Source organism: Chiloscyllium punctatum, chromosome 38 (assembly GCF_047496795.1).
Source record: "Chiloscyllium punctatum isolate Juve2018m chromosome 38, sChiPun1.3, whole genome shotgun sequence".
NCBI lineage: Eukaryota > Metazoa > Chordata > Chondrichthyes > Orectolobiformes > Hemiscylliidae > Chiloscyllium > Chiloscyllium punctatum.
The window spans coordinates 17,667,209-17,685,874 of record NC_092776.1 but is presented as its reverse complement, the minus strand read 5'-3'; the positions used below and the strand labels follow the sequence as shown (position 1 = coordinate 17,685,874).

Sequence of the window (18,666 nt, the reverse complement as noted above, 5' to 3'; positions counted from 1 at the left end):
CAATAGTTGGTAGGAAAGTAAGGTATACGAGTGTACAGAAGTCTGCAAAGGGGTATTGTTAAGTTAAGTAACTAGGCAAAAATTTGCTAAATGGAATGCAATCTTTATTTTTTCAAGAGATGTCGGTCTCACTGGCAAGCAGGAGGCTGGAAGAACACAGGCAGCATCAGGAGGTCGAAAAGTCAACTTTTCGGGTGTAAACCTTCTTCAGGACTTTGCTGAGAACTTCTTCAAAGTGGGCATTCTTTGAAGAGACTTCACAGTGGTACAAACTTGGTTCAAGACAAAAAAACTGCAGATGCTGGAATCCAAGTCCTGAAGAAGGTTACACCCGAAAAGTCAATTTCTCCACCTCCTGATGCTGCCTGGCTTGCTGTGTTCTTCTAGCCACCTGCTTGTCTACATTAGATTCCAGCATCTGCACAATTTCCCTTCTAAATACGGGAAAATGTAAGGTTGTTCAGATTTTTTTAATTGGAAGACAGTGGAGGATGCTGCAGTACAGTTGGATCTGCATTTATCTTGTCCATGCATCACAAAGATGCAGGTACAATAAGTCATTAGGAAGGCACATAAGACCATAAGATCATAAGGCACAGGAGCAGAAGTAGGCCATTCAGCCCATCTACTCTGCTCTGCCATTCAATGAGGTCATGGCTGATCTGATAATCCTTAATTCCATTTTCTTGTATTTTCCCCATAACCCTTGATTTCCTAATTGACTAAAAATGACTATCTCACTCTCAAATATACTTAATCACTTAGCTTCAACAGTCCTCTGTGGTAAAGAATTCCACAAATTCACAAAGCTCTGAGAGAAGAAGTTCCGCCCATCTCTGTCCTAATGGTGTGACCCCCTTCATCTGAGATTATGCCCTCTGGTCCTAGACCATCCCACAAGGGGAAATAGCCTTCCTGCATCTACCCTGCCAAATCCTCTAAGAATCCTGTTTGTTTCAACAAGATTACCTCTCATTCTTATATATTCCAATGAGTACTGGCCTCCCTCCCCTCCTCCAAAATCAGTTCAATGGGATTGACGTTGCGAGCACTTGCTACGTCCACTCCCCGTACAGGAGACAAGGCAGCAGCACCGTGTGCAAGCCCCCACCCTATCCACCCTCAACCCCGTCCCCAGTCCAACCCCACCCTGCCCCCAACACCGACCAATCGCGTTGCCCAGTCTGCCCCCAGCCGCCCCCAAACCTGTCCAACCACACCCCCCTGTCCACTCTGCCCCAACCTTGCCCCCACTCTCATCCACGCCACCTCCACCATTCCCCCTCCCCTCAACATCATATTTCCATTTAGAAGATTAAGAGGTGATCTTATTGAAACACTTAAGATCTTGAGAAGATTGGACAAGATGAATACTTAGAGATGTTTTCTTTAGTGGAGGAGACAAGAATTAGGGGACACAATTTAAAAATAATACATCTCCCTTTTTAGAAAGAAATTAGGATATTTTATTTTCTCAGAGAGTCATTACAATGTGAAACTCTCTTCCACAGAAAATAGTGGAGGCTGGGTCTTTAACATTATTCAAGGCTGAGTTTGAGAAATTCTTGATAGACAAACAAGTACAGGGCAGACATGAAACTAGAGAAGAGATCATAAGCAGATCAGTCATTATCTTACTGAATGTTAGAACAAGCTTGAAAAACTAAATGAAAACCTTGTGCTCCTAGTCCCATGATCCTATATTCTACAGAAAGCAGTGGAGGCTGGGTAACTGAATCTATTCAAGTTCGACAGATTTTTGATTGACAAAGGAACTAAGGGCTATGTGAGTTAGGCAGGTAAATGAAGGTAAAGCCTTAATCAGGTAAATCATGATCTTAATGAATCATACAGTTAAATCCATAGCCTGAATGGACTACTCCTATTCCTATTTCTTATGTTCATAGAAGAAGGAGAGAAGAGAGACACACTTCCCTATTCCTGACACAGATGTGATCCAATGTACTGGAGGCAAATGAACACTGTATCAGGAACCCTTCATTAAACAGATATGAAGTCATTCTCTGGCTACAATGGATCTGATTCTCATGTTGAAATGGGCCAATGTAAAATCTGGTATTCACTAGAGAGGAAACTTCTCCCTCACGCTGAAGCTCAAACCTTGGTCCTGGGCTGCAGGATGATGTTAACTCAAAGAATAAATTTACAGAACAACTTTTTGTAGCTCCAATTGCCTTATTATTGGAACAGATTAATTATTTCCACCCACAGTACTCAGAGAGTTAAAAAATAATTGCTGTTGTACAACAAAATGATTCAAAACAATCATTGAAAATAAACTGGAAAAAGGTGAACAAATAAGGTCTAGAAATTACATGAAGAGACACAACTTTAAGAACTAAGCAAGAAAATGAGTAAAGATTAAATCAATACACAATAAATTAGGAGATGGAAACATTAGACGCAACAAGAATATTGGACTTGCTGGTTTCACCTTGTACCATACTGGTAGTTGGATAATGCAACAATCGTTGATTAATCATAGTAGTAAACCTCTATTAACAGACACAAACATGAGGATAAGAAAACCCTAACACTGGAGAGCTTTAGAATGCATGTTTAAATTTCCCCATTTCTCTGAGCAACCTACAATCACATATCATATCCAAAATTATTCATGGACTGGATCCCATAATATTAAATTTTCTCAATGAAATCTATCTTACTTTCATTCAAATGAGCAAACAGAATCACTAAATTAGATTTGTACAGTAGAGAAGGAGGTCATTCAGCTCATCATGTCTGCACTGGCTCTGTAATGCAACATTTCACTCAGTGCCATTCTTTTACTTTCTCCCCATAACCCAGCACATTCTTCCTGTTCAAATAACCATACAAATCCCTTTCTAATGTCTCAATTGAACCAGCCCCCACTACACTCTCAAGCAGTGCATTCTAAGCCTTAACGACTGCATGAGAATATTTATCCTCACATCAGCTTCTTTCACTAATTACTTTAAATTGGTGCACTCTCGTTCTTGATCCTTTCACAAGTGAGAGCATTTTCTTCCTATTTGCTCTGACCAGAGCTCTATTTTGAATAAATCTCCTCTTAGCCTTGTCTTCAACAAGGAGAGCAGTCCCAATCACTCCAATCTAAACAGCTGAAATTCCTCAACCCTTTAACATTTCTTGCACTCTCACCAACACCATCACAAGTTTCCTCAAGTTTGGCATCCAGACGTAGGCACAATATTTTAGCTAAGACCTAAGTAGTATTTTATACAAGTTCAACATAAACTCCTTGCTCTACACTCTAAGCTCTCATTAAGACCAGGCTGTTACGTACTTTATGAGCCACTCTCTCCACTTCTCCTTCCACCTTTCATGATTTATGCACATTTACATTTATGTCACTCTGCTCCTGCACACCTTTTAGATTATACACTTTATCCTTTTCAAGTTCTACACTGCTTTCCCTGCAGTTTACAATGCTTCCAAGTTATGTACCATCCACAAAATTTGAAAGTGCGCCTGTACCCAAGCTCTAGACCATTTATAGAAATGCAGAGGTCCCAACACCGACCTCTAAGGAACTCCAGTATGAATTCTTCTTCAGCCCATGTAATATCTGTTTCCTATAACTCGGCCATCTTTGTATGTACATTTCACCCAGCCCTTCTATTCTATGAGCTCTAACTTTGTTCTTAAGTGTTGTGATTCCAGCTTTCTTAATAGATCCTCAAAGAATTTGATCTCCCTTGCATAATATCACGTTGACTCTGCTTGATTTTACTAAAATTTCTTTTCCTGTTAGTTAGCCAATCCATTATTCATGCTAATATATAATGCCAACATGATCAGTTCTTATTTTGTGTGGTTAAACTAAACACTGAAAGGTTAGATTCAGTTGCATGGGAAATTATGCAAAACGTTAAAGTGGGAGGGCTCAACAGAGATGATTAAAGTTTCCAGAACAAGTAAAGTGTGGAAAGGATCAGGAATCCAACTTCAGACACAGCAGATAAGGGAACAGCTATGAGAATGTGGGCAGTCAATGCAGGACTGAGGGTGTTGTACTTAAATGCATACAGTAGATGAAACAAAGTAAATGAGCTTGCAGCTCAGATTGAAATTGGCAGGTTGTGAGTATCACAGAGACGTGGACGTGCAAGAGGGTCAGGGCTGGAAACTAAACTTCCAGGTAGATGGACAAAGCGGGAGAGTTACCTTGTTAGTAAGAAATTAAATTAAATCAATAGCAAGAAGAAATATCACGTCAGAAGGTGTAGAATCTGCGATGGGTAGAATTGAGGAACTGTAAAGGAAAACAATTTGTGTACAGGCCTTGTAACAGTAGTCAGGGTGTGGGGAAGAAAATAAATCAGGAGATAGAAAAGGCATATAAGAAAGGCACTATTACAAGTACTATGATGAAATACTTCAATATGGAAGTGGACTGAGAAAATCAGGTTGGTAGAAGATCTCAAGAAAAGGAATCTGTGGAATGTCTACGGGTTGGATTTTTGGAGCAGCTTGTGGTAGACTCCATTAGGGAACAGGCAGTTCTGGTTTTGGTGATGTGTAATAGGCAGTCTTGATTAGAGAGCATAAAGTAAAGGAACTGCTAAGGAGCAGTGACCATAGCTTGATAGAATCCACCCTGCAGTTTGAAAGGAAAAAACTGGAATCAGGTGTAACAGGATGACAATTGAGCAAAGGTAACTACAAAGACATGAGGGAAGAGCTGGCCAGAGTTGATTGGAAGGGCAACCTCACAGGGAAGACAATGGAGCAGCAATGGCAGGATGTTCTGGCAATAATTTGAGGGCACAGCAGAAATTCATCTCAAAGAAGAAGACGATGTAGTGAAGATTCGTGGGAAGTCAGAGGATGGGGAAGCCTTTCAAAATCAGTAGAGGATAACTAAAAGAGCAATAAGTGGGGAAAAGATGAAATATAAGAACAAGCTAGCTAGTAATGTAAAAGAAGATTGCAAGAGATTTTTAGTTATCTAGATGAAAAGACAGAGGCAAGACTGGACATTGGACCACTGGAAAATGAGACTGGATAAGTAGTAATGGGGAACAAAGAAATGGCGGAGGAACTGAATAGGTATTTTACATCAGTCCTCACAGTGGAAGGCACGAGCAGCAGACCAGAACTTCAAGAGAGTTGCAAGTCAGAGGTAAGTGTAGTGACCATCACTAAGGACAAGGTGGTGGGGAAGCTAAAATGTGAAGGTGGATAAATCACCAGGACTACTCTTCAGAATTCTGAAGGAGGTTGATGAGGAGGTTGTGATCCTTCAGGAATCACAGGAGACAGGATGGTCCCAGAATGGCTAATGTAACACCCCTGCTAAGACTGAAGGGAGGCAGTGAACAGTAAATCATAGGCCGGTTAACCTGACCTCAGTTTTTTTGAGCCCATTATTAAGGGATAGAATTGGGGAATACTTGGAAGAGCATTGTAAAATAGGGCTGAATGGGCACAGTTTCATCAAAGAGAGGTCATGCCTGACAAACCTATTACAAATTTTTGAGGAGGTAACAAGCAAAGTTAGACATTGGAGAGCCAATGCATTTCCAGAAGGCCTTTGACAAGGTGGTGCACAGGAAGATGCTAAATGAGGCAAGAGCCTATGGTATTAGAAGCAAGGTACTAGCATGGATAATAGATTGGCTTACTGGAAGAAGGTTGAGAGTGGGGATAAAGGGGTCTTTTTCAGGATGGCAGAGTTCTGCAGGGGTCTATGTTGGGACCACAATTATATTCATTATACATTAACAATCTGGATGAAGGAACTGAGGGTATTGTTGCTACATTTGCAGGTGATACAAAGATAGTGGAAGGACAGATAGTGTTGAGGAAGCAGGAAAGCTGCTGAAGGACTTGGACAGGCTCGGAGAATGGGCAAAGAAATAGCAGATGCAATACAATAAGGGAAAGCATGAGGTTATGCACTTTGGTAGGAAGAATTGAGATATAGATTATTGTCTAAATGAGAAAGGCTTTAGAAATCTGAAGCATAAAGGTGCTTAGGAGTCCAAGTTCAGGTTTCTCTTAAAGTTAACATTCAGGTTCAGTTGGCAGTTAGGAATAGCAGAGAAGTCCAACTGAGGCTGTATAATACTCTGGTCATTTGGAATATTGTGAGCAGTTTTGAGCCCTGTATCTAAGGATGGATGTGCTGGCCTTGGAGAAAGTTCAGAGGGGGTTTATAAGAATGATCCCAGGATGATGGGTGTGTCATATGAGGAATGGCTGAAGACTCTGGGTCTGTATTTGATGGATTTTAGATGGATTGAGGAGTGGTGAGATCTCATTGCAACTTACAGAATACTGAGAGGTCTGCATAGAGTGGACATGGAGCAGATGTTTCTATTAGTAAGAGAGACTAGGACTCAAGGGTACAGCCTCAGAGAGAAAGAAGGCCTTTTAGAACAGAGATGACAAGGAATTTCTTCAGCCAGAAGTTAGTTAGAATGTGAAAATCATTGCGCAGTGGGCAGTGGAGGCCAAATCATTGAATGTCTTTCAGACAGAGATAGCTAAGTTCTTGATTTGTAATGAAATCAAGATTATGGGGAGAAGGCAGTAGAATGGAATTGAGTAGTATTTCAGCCATGATCAAACAGCAGAGCAGACGTGATAGACCAAATAGCCTAATTCTGCACCTATATCTAATGTTTTTTATGGTGTAATAACCTTTTATGTGGCATCTTACTGAATTTCCCACTTTTGGGAAATTTAAAGCACTACATCTATTGCTTCCCAATTGTCCATTCTGCTTTTTGCATCCTTTAATAATTTGTGAAACACAATTTTTCTTGCATGCTGACACACGATTTTCCAACTATCTTGCTCCTACTTTCTGAATAACAGATTCCAACATTTTGCCAATGACAGACATTAGATTAAGTGGCCTACTATTTCCTGTCTCTGTCCTTTCTTGGATGCAGGAATAACATTCGTGGCTTTCCAATCTGCTGACACTTCTTCAGAATCTTGGGAATTCTGGATGATTACAACCAATGCATCTATTACCTCTGCAGCCAGTTCTTTTAATTCCCTAAGATGCAAACCATCAGATCCAGGGATTAGTCAGCCTTTAATCATGCTGGTTTTCCTGGTATTTTTTTCAACTGCTTTAAGTATCACCCTTCTCTTTGCCACTTGATTTTCTCAATTATTTTTTGAATCATCCTCAGTCTTCTACTATAAAGAAAAATACAAAGTATTGTTCAAAGCCTCTACTATTTCTTGGTTCTCCATTATTAATTTAGCTGCATCATCCAAAAGACCAACATCTACTTTAGCTTCTCTTACACTGGACACAGATGTATCTGAGAAAGTATACTGGCAATGCTCTACCTGAATAAGTTAAACTCACATCACTGGGTACAAAAACAAAAAGTGCTGGGCAAAATTCAGCAGGCCCAGTACCATCTGCAGAGAGAGAAACATAATGAATGTTTCAAATCTGATGTGACTCTTCTCTGAACTGAGAAATGCGTTACCCAAATAAATTAAATCACTGAGTACTGATTAAGCAAAGCAGCAAATGGCATATTTGAAGAATGGATCCATTACCTTCTCCAGCTCTTGTAGTGCTGATGTCCAGGTCATCTCGGGTTCCATTTTGTGCTTCTAGATATGTGGCTGGGACCCAGCCCTGCTCCTCTGCTGTACTGACAAACCACCAACCTGAAATGGAGAAAGTAAAAATTAAACTCAGTACTGATAGTAGTTGTTCAGACAAATCTAGCATTGGTCTTGCGATATTTTTGTACAATGGTCATCTCAACCATGAAAAATACAATTAAAAATACTGTTAAACTTAGTTTGCAGTGAGCCAGCATGAAATCAGGCAGACTTAAAGTAGGACAAAAGAGTTGTGGGCAGCTTAGATTTAGCACAAGGTCAGGGAGGCAGCTTAAAACAGCATGCGAGAACACTGGAAATTTTTTGATTTGAGAGATATAGAAAATCAGAATTGTAACTTCACTGGAAAACAGTTTTAAGGAGACCAAGAGTTGAACAGGATGGATGAGTTTGAAAAATATTCAAAGGGTAATATTGCAGGAAAAACAGTTTACTAAGTGGTGTCAGGAGCCTGCACAGGTTGAATGGTAACAAAAACAGAAATTGCTAGAAAAGTTCAGCAGGTCTGGCAGCATCTATGGAGAGAAAGTAGAGTTAACATTTCAGGTCCAATGACCTACCTTCAGAATTGTGACTTTGATAAGTAAAGATTGGTGAGTATTTCTACTAGCCTAATTTAATGTAAAAATTGGTCTTTCGCACCGTATACAGTAAATTAGGTTGGAGGAAAGGCAGGTGAACAACTGTTTGGGGCCCTGAATGGAGACAAGGTGGGTGGTGTGCAGGCAGGTATTGCATCTTTTACAGTTGCAGGGGAAAGTACCTGGGAGTTTGGGGGGTTGGTAGGAAGAGTGGCACAAACCACGGACTGGCGATGGGAACAGTTCCAGTCACCAATCCGATTAACTCCCCCCCCCCGCCACCTTGTCGACCAACCAAGTCGCACCCTCTACCTGTGTTCACCGATCTCTACTTCACCACTCATCCCATGTCCCCCACCTCTTTATCTGCAGCTCCCTTTACACCCACTCCTAGTCCTGAAGAAGGGTTATACCAGAAACGTTGACTTGTCCACCTCCTGATGCTGCCTAGCTTGCTGTGTTCTTCCAGCCTCCTGTTTGTCTACCTTGGATTCCAGTATCTGCAGTTTTTTTGTCTCTAACCATATATCGAGTTGTAGTTACTGGAAATCTGTGTTTTGGATCTAAAGCAGCAACTGGAGTCACTGCAGACTATATGCAAGACTAAAATTTTCATGGATAATTTATACAACAGGGTGGTCACACTGCAGCTAAGGAATGCAAAGGCAGAAAGAGAATGGGTGATTGTCAGAGAGTAAAAACATCAAGCAAGAAGTGCAGCTCATAAACCTCTCAAACAGGTTTTCTGTTTTGCTTACAGCTGAGGGAGTTGGTGTATTAGGGAATGTAATGAGAGGCAACTCCAAGGCATCAGAATGACTGTCCTGCGTGGGGGAGAGAATGAAAAAGAGTGGGAAAACCAAAGTGATAGAGGATTATATCAAAAGGAGAACAGATGTTTCTGCATCCAGAGACGTGACACCAGGAGTGATGCTGCAGCCAACTGGGGTAGTACGCTATAAATCGAGCCCGACTGTTCCTCAAGTTGTACCAATGTTAAAGTTTATTTTATAAAATACACATAGTACCCCAATTTTCCTGATTTTCAGACCAACAATGATAGAAATCATGGAGTAGATTTCTGTCCTTAACAAGAATTATTATCTAACATCAGTACTTAGACAACAGCTATAGGTAAACAGAAATATACTATTGGCATATAACAATACCAATTAAAATTTTAATTGTTATGAATTCCTCTTATACATACACATACTAACAAATAGGGAAATAGATTATTGGCAGAGGTAGAATAAAATGGAACATCAATTCAATGGTCTTTGCTTCCCTGTTCTTTTGATCCTTCTTCAGCTGGCCAGGTCTTTGGAGATCAGTTATCTTTCCCTGTAAGTTTCCACTAGTTCATTTAGAAAATGTCTCTGATTTATCTCTTCTCATTGCACAAAATCAAATCTTGGATGGCCTATCACTGAAATGATTATCAAGGTATCAAATATCAAGATTATTAAAACACACTCAAAGACTTCATCCGGCACACTCTAATGTGGTTTGCCCAGTCAATGTGTAGATTTAAATCACCTATGATTAATGCCGCACCCTTGTGGCATACATCTCTAACTTAATGTGATCCTGTACCTCACCATTACTGTTTGAAGGGCTGTAGACAATTCCCATTTTTATTTTTCACACCTTGTTACTTTTTTAGCTCTACCCAGATTGAATCCACATTTACATTTCCTGCACCAACATGCTTTTTCACTCTTGCACCAATTTAATCTTTCATTAACAAAAGCCATCCATTCTTCTTCTCCATTCTGCCTGTCCTTCCTATAGGTTGAATATCCTTGGATGTGTATTTCCTAGCTTTGATCACTTCAAATTATGTCTCAGTAATCAGAATCATATTGTAAACATTTACAAATATTTGTCCTGTTAATTCATTCACCTTTTTGCAAACATACTGTGCTTTCAGACTTGTCTTTATGACACTTCTACAAATTTTTTTTGTATTCCACACTACTTGTTCTTACTCCGTGTATCATCTGACTACCACTTTTGGTTTCTAATTTTCTCTCTTTCATTTTCCTCTTTGTTTCCCTCACTCTTGTCTCCCCACTTAGGTTCCCATGCCCCTGCCATTCTAGTTTAATCCACAGTACTAGCGAATGGTTCGGTGATGATATTGATCCTGGTCTTGTTGGGCTGCAACCCATTCAACTTTTACAGATTTCAGAATTGATTCCTTAGAACTGGTCAAAACGTCTCTCAAGTATCTAAATTCTTTTTATTGTATACCATCCCTCCAGCCATGCATTCATTCGATTACTGCCGTCCAGGTCCTGTTTGGAGGTAGGGTCCAAATGTAGTATTTCTAATTTTGCAGATTATTTCTTAAGTAGTAAACTGGAAGGTGTAAATGTAAAAAGCACTTAGATATCCTTGTTAATGTGCCACTGAAGAGTAATATGCAGCCACAGCAAGCTATTAGGAAGGCTGTTGGAATGTTAGCCTTAATAGGAAAAGTATTTGAATACCAGGAGCTGTGAAGACTTACATCAATTGTAGAAAAGCTTGGATAGATCACACATGGAGTACAGTGTGCAGTTTTGGCTTTCTTACCCCAGGAAAGATACCACTGCCAAAAGCAACAAAGGTTCACCAGATCTGTTCCTAGGATAGCAGGGCTGTCCTATGATGATAGATTGGGAAAACTGGGCCTGATTATTCGAGAGTTTCAAACTATGAGATATTATATCATTGAAACCTAATAAATATTGAAATGGATGGACAGGGCAGTTTCAGGCAATATATTTCCTCTGGTTAGGGAATATAGAACTGGGGCTTAAATTTAAAAATCAGGCTATGCTACTTTGTCTGAGATGAGGAGAAACGATTTTACATAGAGGTTATGAACCTTTGGAATTCTTGACTACAGAGGATATGGAGGCTCAGTGTTTGAGAATGTTTCAGGGAACGATTGATAAAATTTATGATTACCAATAAAATACAGTGTTGTGGGGATGAGGTAAGTAAAAGGCATTGAAGTGTTCAATCAGCCATTAATGGCTTCCTCCTGTTCCGATGTTCCTTGACAGGAATATGGCAAGCTGCCCTCGTGAATCACCACACTTTATGTGTTGTAGGGACACCCAACGTGCTGTTAAGGACAGAGTTCCAAATTTTTGGTCTAGCAGCAGTGAAGAAACAGTGCTACAGTTCCAAGTCAGGATGTCATTAGGCTTGGAAGGAAATTTGCAGCTGGAGGTGTTCTCATGCATCTGCTGCTGCTGTCCTTCTCGGTGGAGATTGCAAGTTTGGTAGGTGTTGTCAGAGTTTTGTCGGCAGTAAACAATGGTGGAGGGAAAGAATGTTGAAGGTGATGGATGGGATGCCAATCATATGGCCTTGTTTAGTCCTGAATTATTCCAAATTCATGAGTGTTGTTGGAACTGCTCTCACCCAGGTGTGTAGACAGTGTTCCATCACACCCCTGACTAATACCTTGAAAATAGTGGACAGGCTTGGAGGAATAAGGATAGAGTCACTTGCCATACCCCTGATCTGCTCTTGTATTTGCATTATATATGTGACTGGTCCAGTCTAGTTTCTGGTCAATGGTAATCCCCAGGATATTGATAGTGTTAGAAACCATTGATGGTAATGCCACTGATTTCCAGGGGGAGACTGTTTGATTCTCTCCTGTTTGAGATGGTCACAGCCTGTCCCGTGCATGGTATGAAGGTTACTTGATATCTATCAACCCAAACCTGAATACTGTGCAGGCCTTCTTGTGTTTGGACAGGGATTGCTTCAATTTCTGAGAAGTGGCAAATGGTGCAAAACATTGTGCAATCATCAGAGAGCATCCCCACCTCTCATATTTTTATAGAAGAAAGGTCACTGTTAAAGCAATTGAAGATGTTGCGCCTAGAACATTACCCTAAGAACATTCTGCACAGCTGAAATGACTGACCTCCAACAACCACAACTATCTTCCTTTGTACCAGCTATGGCTCCTACAAATGAAAGGTTTGCTCCCTAATTCCCATTAACTCAAGTTTTGCTAGGGATCGTTGATGCCAATACTGCCTTGATGACAACAGCAGTCACTCTCATCTCACCTCTGGAGATAAGGTCTTTTGTGCTTGTGTGGACAAAGGCAGTAATGAGGTCAGGAGGTGAGTGGCCCTGGTGGAATCAAAACTGTGCATCAGTGGGCAGCTTATTGCTGAGTAAGTGCCACTTGAACACACTGTTAGTGACCCCTTGAATTATATTGCTGATGACTGAAAGTAGATTAACGGGGTGGAAACTGGGCAGGTAGGATTTGTCCTGCTTTTTTTGTGGATAGGACATATCTGACAATCTTCTACACTACAGATGCCAGTGTTGTAGCTACACTGAAACAGCTTGATTAAAAGCAGTTACTTCTGGAGTGTAGGCTTTCAATGCTAAAAGTGAAATGTTCGCACAGCCATCAGTTTTGCAGTATCCAGTGCCTTCAGCGATTTCTTGATATCATGTGGAGTGAATTGATTAGGCTGAAGACTGGCATCTGTGATGTGAAGGAGGAGACTCCCCTGGATAATCAACTCAATGCTTCTGAGGATAGTTGTGAAACCTCCAACATTGTTTTTTGCAGTATTGTGCTAGGTTACCTTTTCATTAAGAAAGGATTAATCGTGGAGATGCCTCCTCCTCCAAGTAGTTCTTCAATTGTTCAACACTATTTATTATATTATGTGACAGGGTTGCAAAGCTTAGATTTGATCCATTCATTGATGCTTTCCTCAATGTGAAGACATCACAAGGACAATGCAGTGCTCACTCCTATCAATACTGTCATGCACTATGCCACTGTCTCCCCTGATAACCATTTCCAAATTGAGACTAGGAGGTTACAAGAACCAGTATTCATTTCGGAAAATTACAATTAATCCCTGTACAAATGAGGCAAACTGATTAAAGCCTTTTTCAACTATTTTACAAAAGCAGATTCCACAAACATTTGGTATGCTTTCCTTTATTGGTCAGAGCATTGAATATAGGAGTTGGGAGGTCATGTTGCGGCTGTACAGGGCATTGGTTAGGCCTCTTTTGGAATGTTGTGCAATTCTGGTCTCCCTTCTATAAGAAGGATGTTGTGAAACTTAAAGGGTTCAGAAAGTATTTACAAGGATTTTGCCAGGGTTGGTGGGTTTGAGCTAAAGAGAGAGGCTGAATAGGCTCTGGCTGTTTTCCCTGAAGCATTGGCAGCTGAGGGGTGACCTTATCGAGGTTTATAAAATCAGGAGGGGCATAGATAGGGTAAATAGACGAGGTCTTTTCCCTGGGGTGGGGGAGTCCAGAACTAGAAGGCATAGGTTTAGGGTGAGAGGGAAAATGTTTAAAAGGGATCTAACAGGCAACTTTTTCACACGTGTATAGAATGAGCTGCCAGAGGAAGTGGTGGAGGCTGGGACAATTACAACATTTAAAAGGCATCTGGATGGGTATGTGAATAGGAAGGCTTGCAAATGGGCCTAGATTAATTTAGGGTATCTGGCAGCATGGATGAGTTGGACCGAATGATCTGTTTCTGTGCTGTACATCACTATGACTCTATAACTACAAGTTTTCCTTGTATTAGTATTTCCATGTCAAAGGCTGTCACGTATCATTAATGTAAGTTGTAAATAGCTAGGATATCAGCACGAATGCTTGCAACATTTCCCTATTAAGAGCCTGCTAAATTGAAAATATCCCTTTTGTTACTATTGTCGTTTTCTGTCCTTTCATCAGTTCTCTGTCCATGTTAACAGAATCTCTTAAGATGTCAACAACCTTTTATCTAGCACTTTGTCAAATACCTCTTCCAAATCCAAATATACTACAGAGGAACCTCGATTATCCGAATATCAATTATCCAAAAATCGGAATATCGGAAAAAGATCTCAAGGTCCCAATAGAAAAATTACATCAAAGACGTGTTTCACATCTTTTGTTTACAGTGATTAAAACTCGGCTTACTGAAATGCTGCCGAGAATAGTCGTGGACATTGATGGGAGACCAGGCACCATCTCCAAATGGCTGATCACCCGGTCTCTCTCTCTCTCCCCCCCCACACTTTCCCTGGAGTTCTACACAGGGGTATACCCTAAACCCACCTTCCCTGCATAATCTCCCCAACATTGTCCTGTTGAGGGCAAAGGTGGAACCTGTCAAGAAGCTGCAGTAAAAAGTTGTGTGTGTACGTGTGAACGCTATTTGGAGACTCATTCATGGTCCAGCTGGCCCGCAGAGGGAGGGGGCAGGAGCTGAAGGGCTCATGGGGAGCACGGGACAGGGTGGCCAGGTTGGACTGGGAGTTGGGCGTGGATGGGGGAGGACCGGATGGGGGATACGGTGTTGGACGGGATTGGGGTGGATTGGGGGTGTGATGTTAGATAGGATTGGGTTTGGGGGCAGACAGAGTGCAGTGTTGGATGGGGGACTGGGGGGTCTCGCGCGCGGTGTGCTGCTCCTTATCTCCTGAATGGGGAGCAGATGTAACAGAAAACTCCAAGCCTCAGAGGAAAGACACTGAATCAATGAACTATAATCAATTATCTGAACGAAATAGTACTCGCCCATCTTGTTCGGATAATTGAAGTTCTTCTGTATATCAAGTTGTTTGCACCCCATTACATATTTCAAAGGCTATAGCAGATGTTCAAAAGTTTCCCTTTCTTAAAACAATGGTGAAATCTGCTTAATCGTATTATGATTTTCGAGTGCTCTGTTACTACTTCTTTGAAGATGGACTGCAGCATTTTTTCTGATGACTGACATCATACTAACTCGACAGTAATTCCCTGTTTCTAACTCCATCCTTGAATAGTAGGTTACGTTTGCTCCCTTTCAGTCCACTGGGACTGCTCCAGAATCTGGAGAAACAATCTGCTGCCAAACTATTTATGGAAATAGTTAAAATATTAGAACTCTTTTTAAAATCAGTTTCTTCTGTATTATATTTGTCTTCATTGTTAACTCTGGGTGAACAATATTCTGTTACTTGGCTTTAACAGACAGTTTGGCAGTAAGCTTAATAAGCTAGAAGCCAATGTGTCCGTGCCACATGGACTGTGCATGGCTCCTTATATCCTGCTTTAGGCTTAAGTCTGTCGAGTTCTCCAAAGTCCAAAGTGACTTTTGAAACATAACTACTTGGAGTGAACTTTTGCGATAATTGTTTTTCCAGGGCCCCTTTGTGCTGTTGGTAGTCTCTTGATTTCCATGGAGACAGTGCTAAGCAACACTGATTTTATAAGGCCTTTGCTTTATGAGTAAAACACAGACTAATTTTATTTTTACTGTTTACTTGAATAAAAAAATTCCCCTACAGAGACTGAGCTTATGCTTTAGTCACTCATATTCTACGATTTGGACTTTCATGGAATATTTCCAAATATTTCAAGCTTTGACTTTGGGGGTGATCAGCTAAGACAAGGACGAAGCGCTCCTAAAACTCTGAATATTTACACACTAGGGTGAACTGGGAGCCCAGTAAGTAAAGCAGCATGCTTTAAATGGTGAGCAAACCTGGGATATAATCTATAAGTGTTTCATTTTTTAGAACAGGTCTCTGAGGCCTATTGGTGAGGGAGGACAAATGTTCTGTTTATTATGACAATAATATCCACCGTGTGTCTTGAAATGCCACCAATTTGTGGTGACTGAGTATGTCAAATTGTGGATGTTTACCAGTGTCTTGAAAAAATAAGTCAACAATACTGTCACTTCTCCATTAAAGAACTGTCACATATATTATTATACTTCCTCCTTTGTAAATGTTTTATATTTTTCTTCAGTCTTTCAGCCTAGATACACATAAGCAATATAGGTAGATTCACATACAATATCAGTATGAGGATTGTGAGAAACGAAGTTCACTATTCAACAATTTCAGTCCGAGTCAAATTCTGAAGCAGTCTTTATTCATACGGTCTTGCAAGCTGGGTGACCATTAAAGGAGGCACACCGATCAGGAGGTTACATTAGAATTTATACAGTTCAATTGAGTCTGTCGGTACTTCCCCTTTCACTTCATATCTGATGCAGTTGCTAATCTAATCAGTTTACCACATTTGTCTGTGGCCTGTTGTTGGTGTGCAACATCCCCCCCCCACCTTGACAGCCTGGTCTTATTGCTTTTGCTGACACAACACTGGGTCTCATTTGGTTATCTTATTCATACTAACTCCCTATTGCGTGACAATTGCAACAGTCATGTCAATACATCTGTTTCTACCAGTCGACCACCTCCCTTTTCGGTGAGTTATTTCTTGGGTATATACTCTCATGATTCTGCCTTGCGATTTTTGCAGAAGCAAGATACAGTTACTTGTAACTGCTTGCAAGCATATCTAGCTTAACATATACCACCGCTCCCCCCCCCCCACTCCATGGCTGAGCCTTATGATTTTTGCAGAAACAACCGTCCCAAGAGCCTCTCACAAAGATTTAGCTGAAAAGGGGCAAAAGTTTTAGGAAATTAGGCAAGGTTTCTGAATTTTAGTTATATGGACCTGGCTCTAGATAAGGTAAATAAAATGGATCATGTGTCCGATGGGAGTCATTTCAATAACATTGATAATAATTGATGTTTTAGATCAGCCTTGGAAAAGGACAAGGTGCAATCTGAACGGGTGTTGCAATTGCAGTGGAGTAAGAATGATAGGCTCAGGAATCAAAAACTGAAAGGCAAAATTGCAATGAGAGACAAAAGGCACCCGAAACTTGCCCAATCTAACAGAAACATCTCAATAATGTTGGAAATGCATTTAGATGTTTTCATCGACATATTTAAACATTTAAATACCGATTTCTTTTACTTCAGGTTTCCTTAATAATGAGGAATCTGACTTCTGAAACACAAGTTGTGTTTAACTGATTTAATTGAAGTTTTAATGAGGTAACAGAGAGAGTTAATGACAGCAATACAGTTTATGTGTCATACATTGATATTCAAACTGTGTTTGATGCAGTACCACATACTCAACTTGAGTGACAGGATGCGGAGAATATTAGTGAAGTTAATTTTTGGAATATATTTGTGGTGATGGCAGCATCGAGAACAGACCAAACTCCCTCAAAACATTTCAAGAAAGTAGCCCAAACCCTAACTTTGCTAGTTGTTTTAAGTGGGTGTAACGTGGATATTCCAGGAGAAATGTAGCTGGTTAAACTCCTTAGTTTTGAACAAAACAATTTATTTACAAGATGACTGAATGAAACACAAACAAAAAAAAGAACAGAATACTAAATAACTTAACCTATCCAAAAACCCAACAGATTATTCCAACTTAATGATGCTGTTTGAAATATTTGCAACAATCTCCATAAACACCCATTGGCACAAAAAGCAAAATCAAACACAGAGTCTTACAGCAGAGAGAGAGGGAGAGAGAGAGAGCATGGAACACCATTATGGAGTTGTTTCTTGGATCAGCAGCCTCAAAACTGCAAGACTGTTTTCAATGAATAGTCAGACAGCCAAAAAAAATAAAACTAGGGAAAAACTAAGCTGGGAGAACTGGCTACTCCCCTTTCATTGTACAAGTTTTTATTTAAACTTTAAAGCCTTTTACCTGAGGCTGTATCTGTTAGCCATAGTCACATTAGCCCTAAAGCCATTCAACCCTGTGCTTTTCAGAACATCTGAACCTGTGCTTTTATAACCTCCTGAAAAAAAAGCTAAGGACAACACAACCTTGTTAAAGGAACAGCATCATCATATACCAGACAGTGAGCTAAGTGGAAGACTCAAAGAATGTTGAACTTTATTCTTTTATGTTTATAGTTTGTATGAAAAAGGATTTTTATGTCAACTCTTACCATTTTCTTTATTTTTCTACTTGTTCTTTGAAGGTAATGCTTAACTTTTCAAATTTTTCTTTTTCCCCCATGTACCCAAGTGTTTTGTACCTAGATACCTAAGATGGCATCATGCTTGGCAACTACTATACGCTTTCACTGTACTCCAGTACTTCTGTACTTGAATACACTGACAATAAAATCTAAATCCAAATCTAGGACACAAATTCACAATTTGTAAATGTGACTAAATTTGAAGGTACTGTAAACTGAGAGGAGATCAGTCACAGACTTCAAAGAATATGGACAGGCTGATGCAACAAATTAAACACAGGGTTTAAGAACCTCATGGAGACTGATAACTTTAAGAAATTCAAACTTCCAGTTAATAATTAAAAGAATGATACAAGGTTTTACATTTCAAGATGCTGAATGTAACAAAGAACAAAAAACTCAACTGAACAAACATTATTATAGGCAATCTATAATTTGAAGCTTAAAACAGAATTCCCCATTTTACTCTTAGCATAGTTGGAAAACAAACTGCACAGATACATGTTACAATGTCCTTCAATAGGCATTCAATTTTCATAACATCAGTCAAAAGAGATTCTTAGCTCCTGAGATTTAATTATTTCAGTATCCTTCCTCAGCCTCTTA

The 18,666-nt window shown here is 40.1% G+C and overlaps 1 protein-coding gene across 2 annotated transcripts in view; it reads right to left on the bottom strand.

The window, feature by feature from the left end:
- sh3pxd2aa (SH3 and PX domains 2Aa) overlaps window positions 1-18,666 on the bottom strand; it is a 309,383-nt gene that overhangs the window by 75,177 nt on the left and 215,540 nt on the right. For both annotated transcript variants that reach the window (XM_072557306.1, XM_072557307.1), the window contains exon 8: window positions 7,558-7,671. In XM_072557306.1, the coding sequence (XP_072413407.1) occupies window positions 7,558-7,671 (114 nt within the window). The remainder of the gene's footprint in view (window positions 1-7,557; window positions 7,672-18,666) is intronic.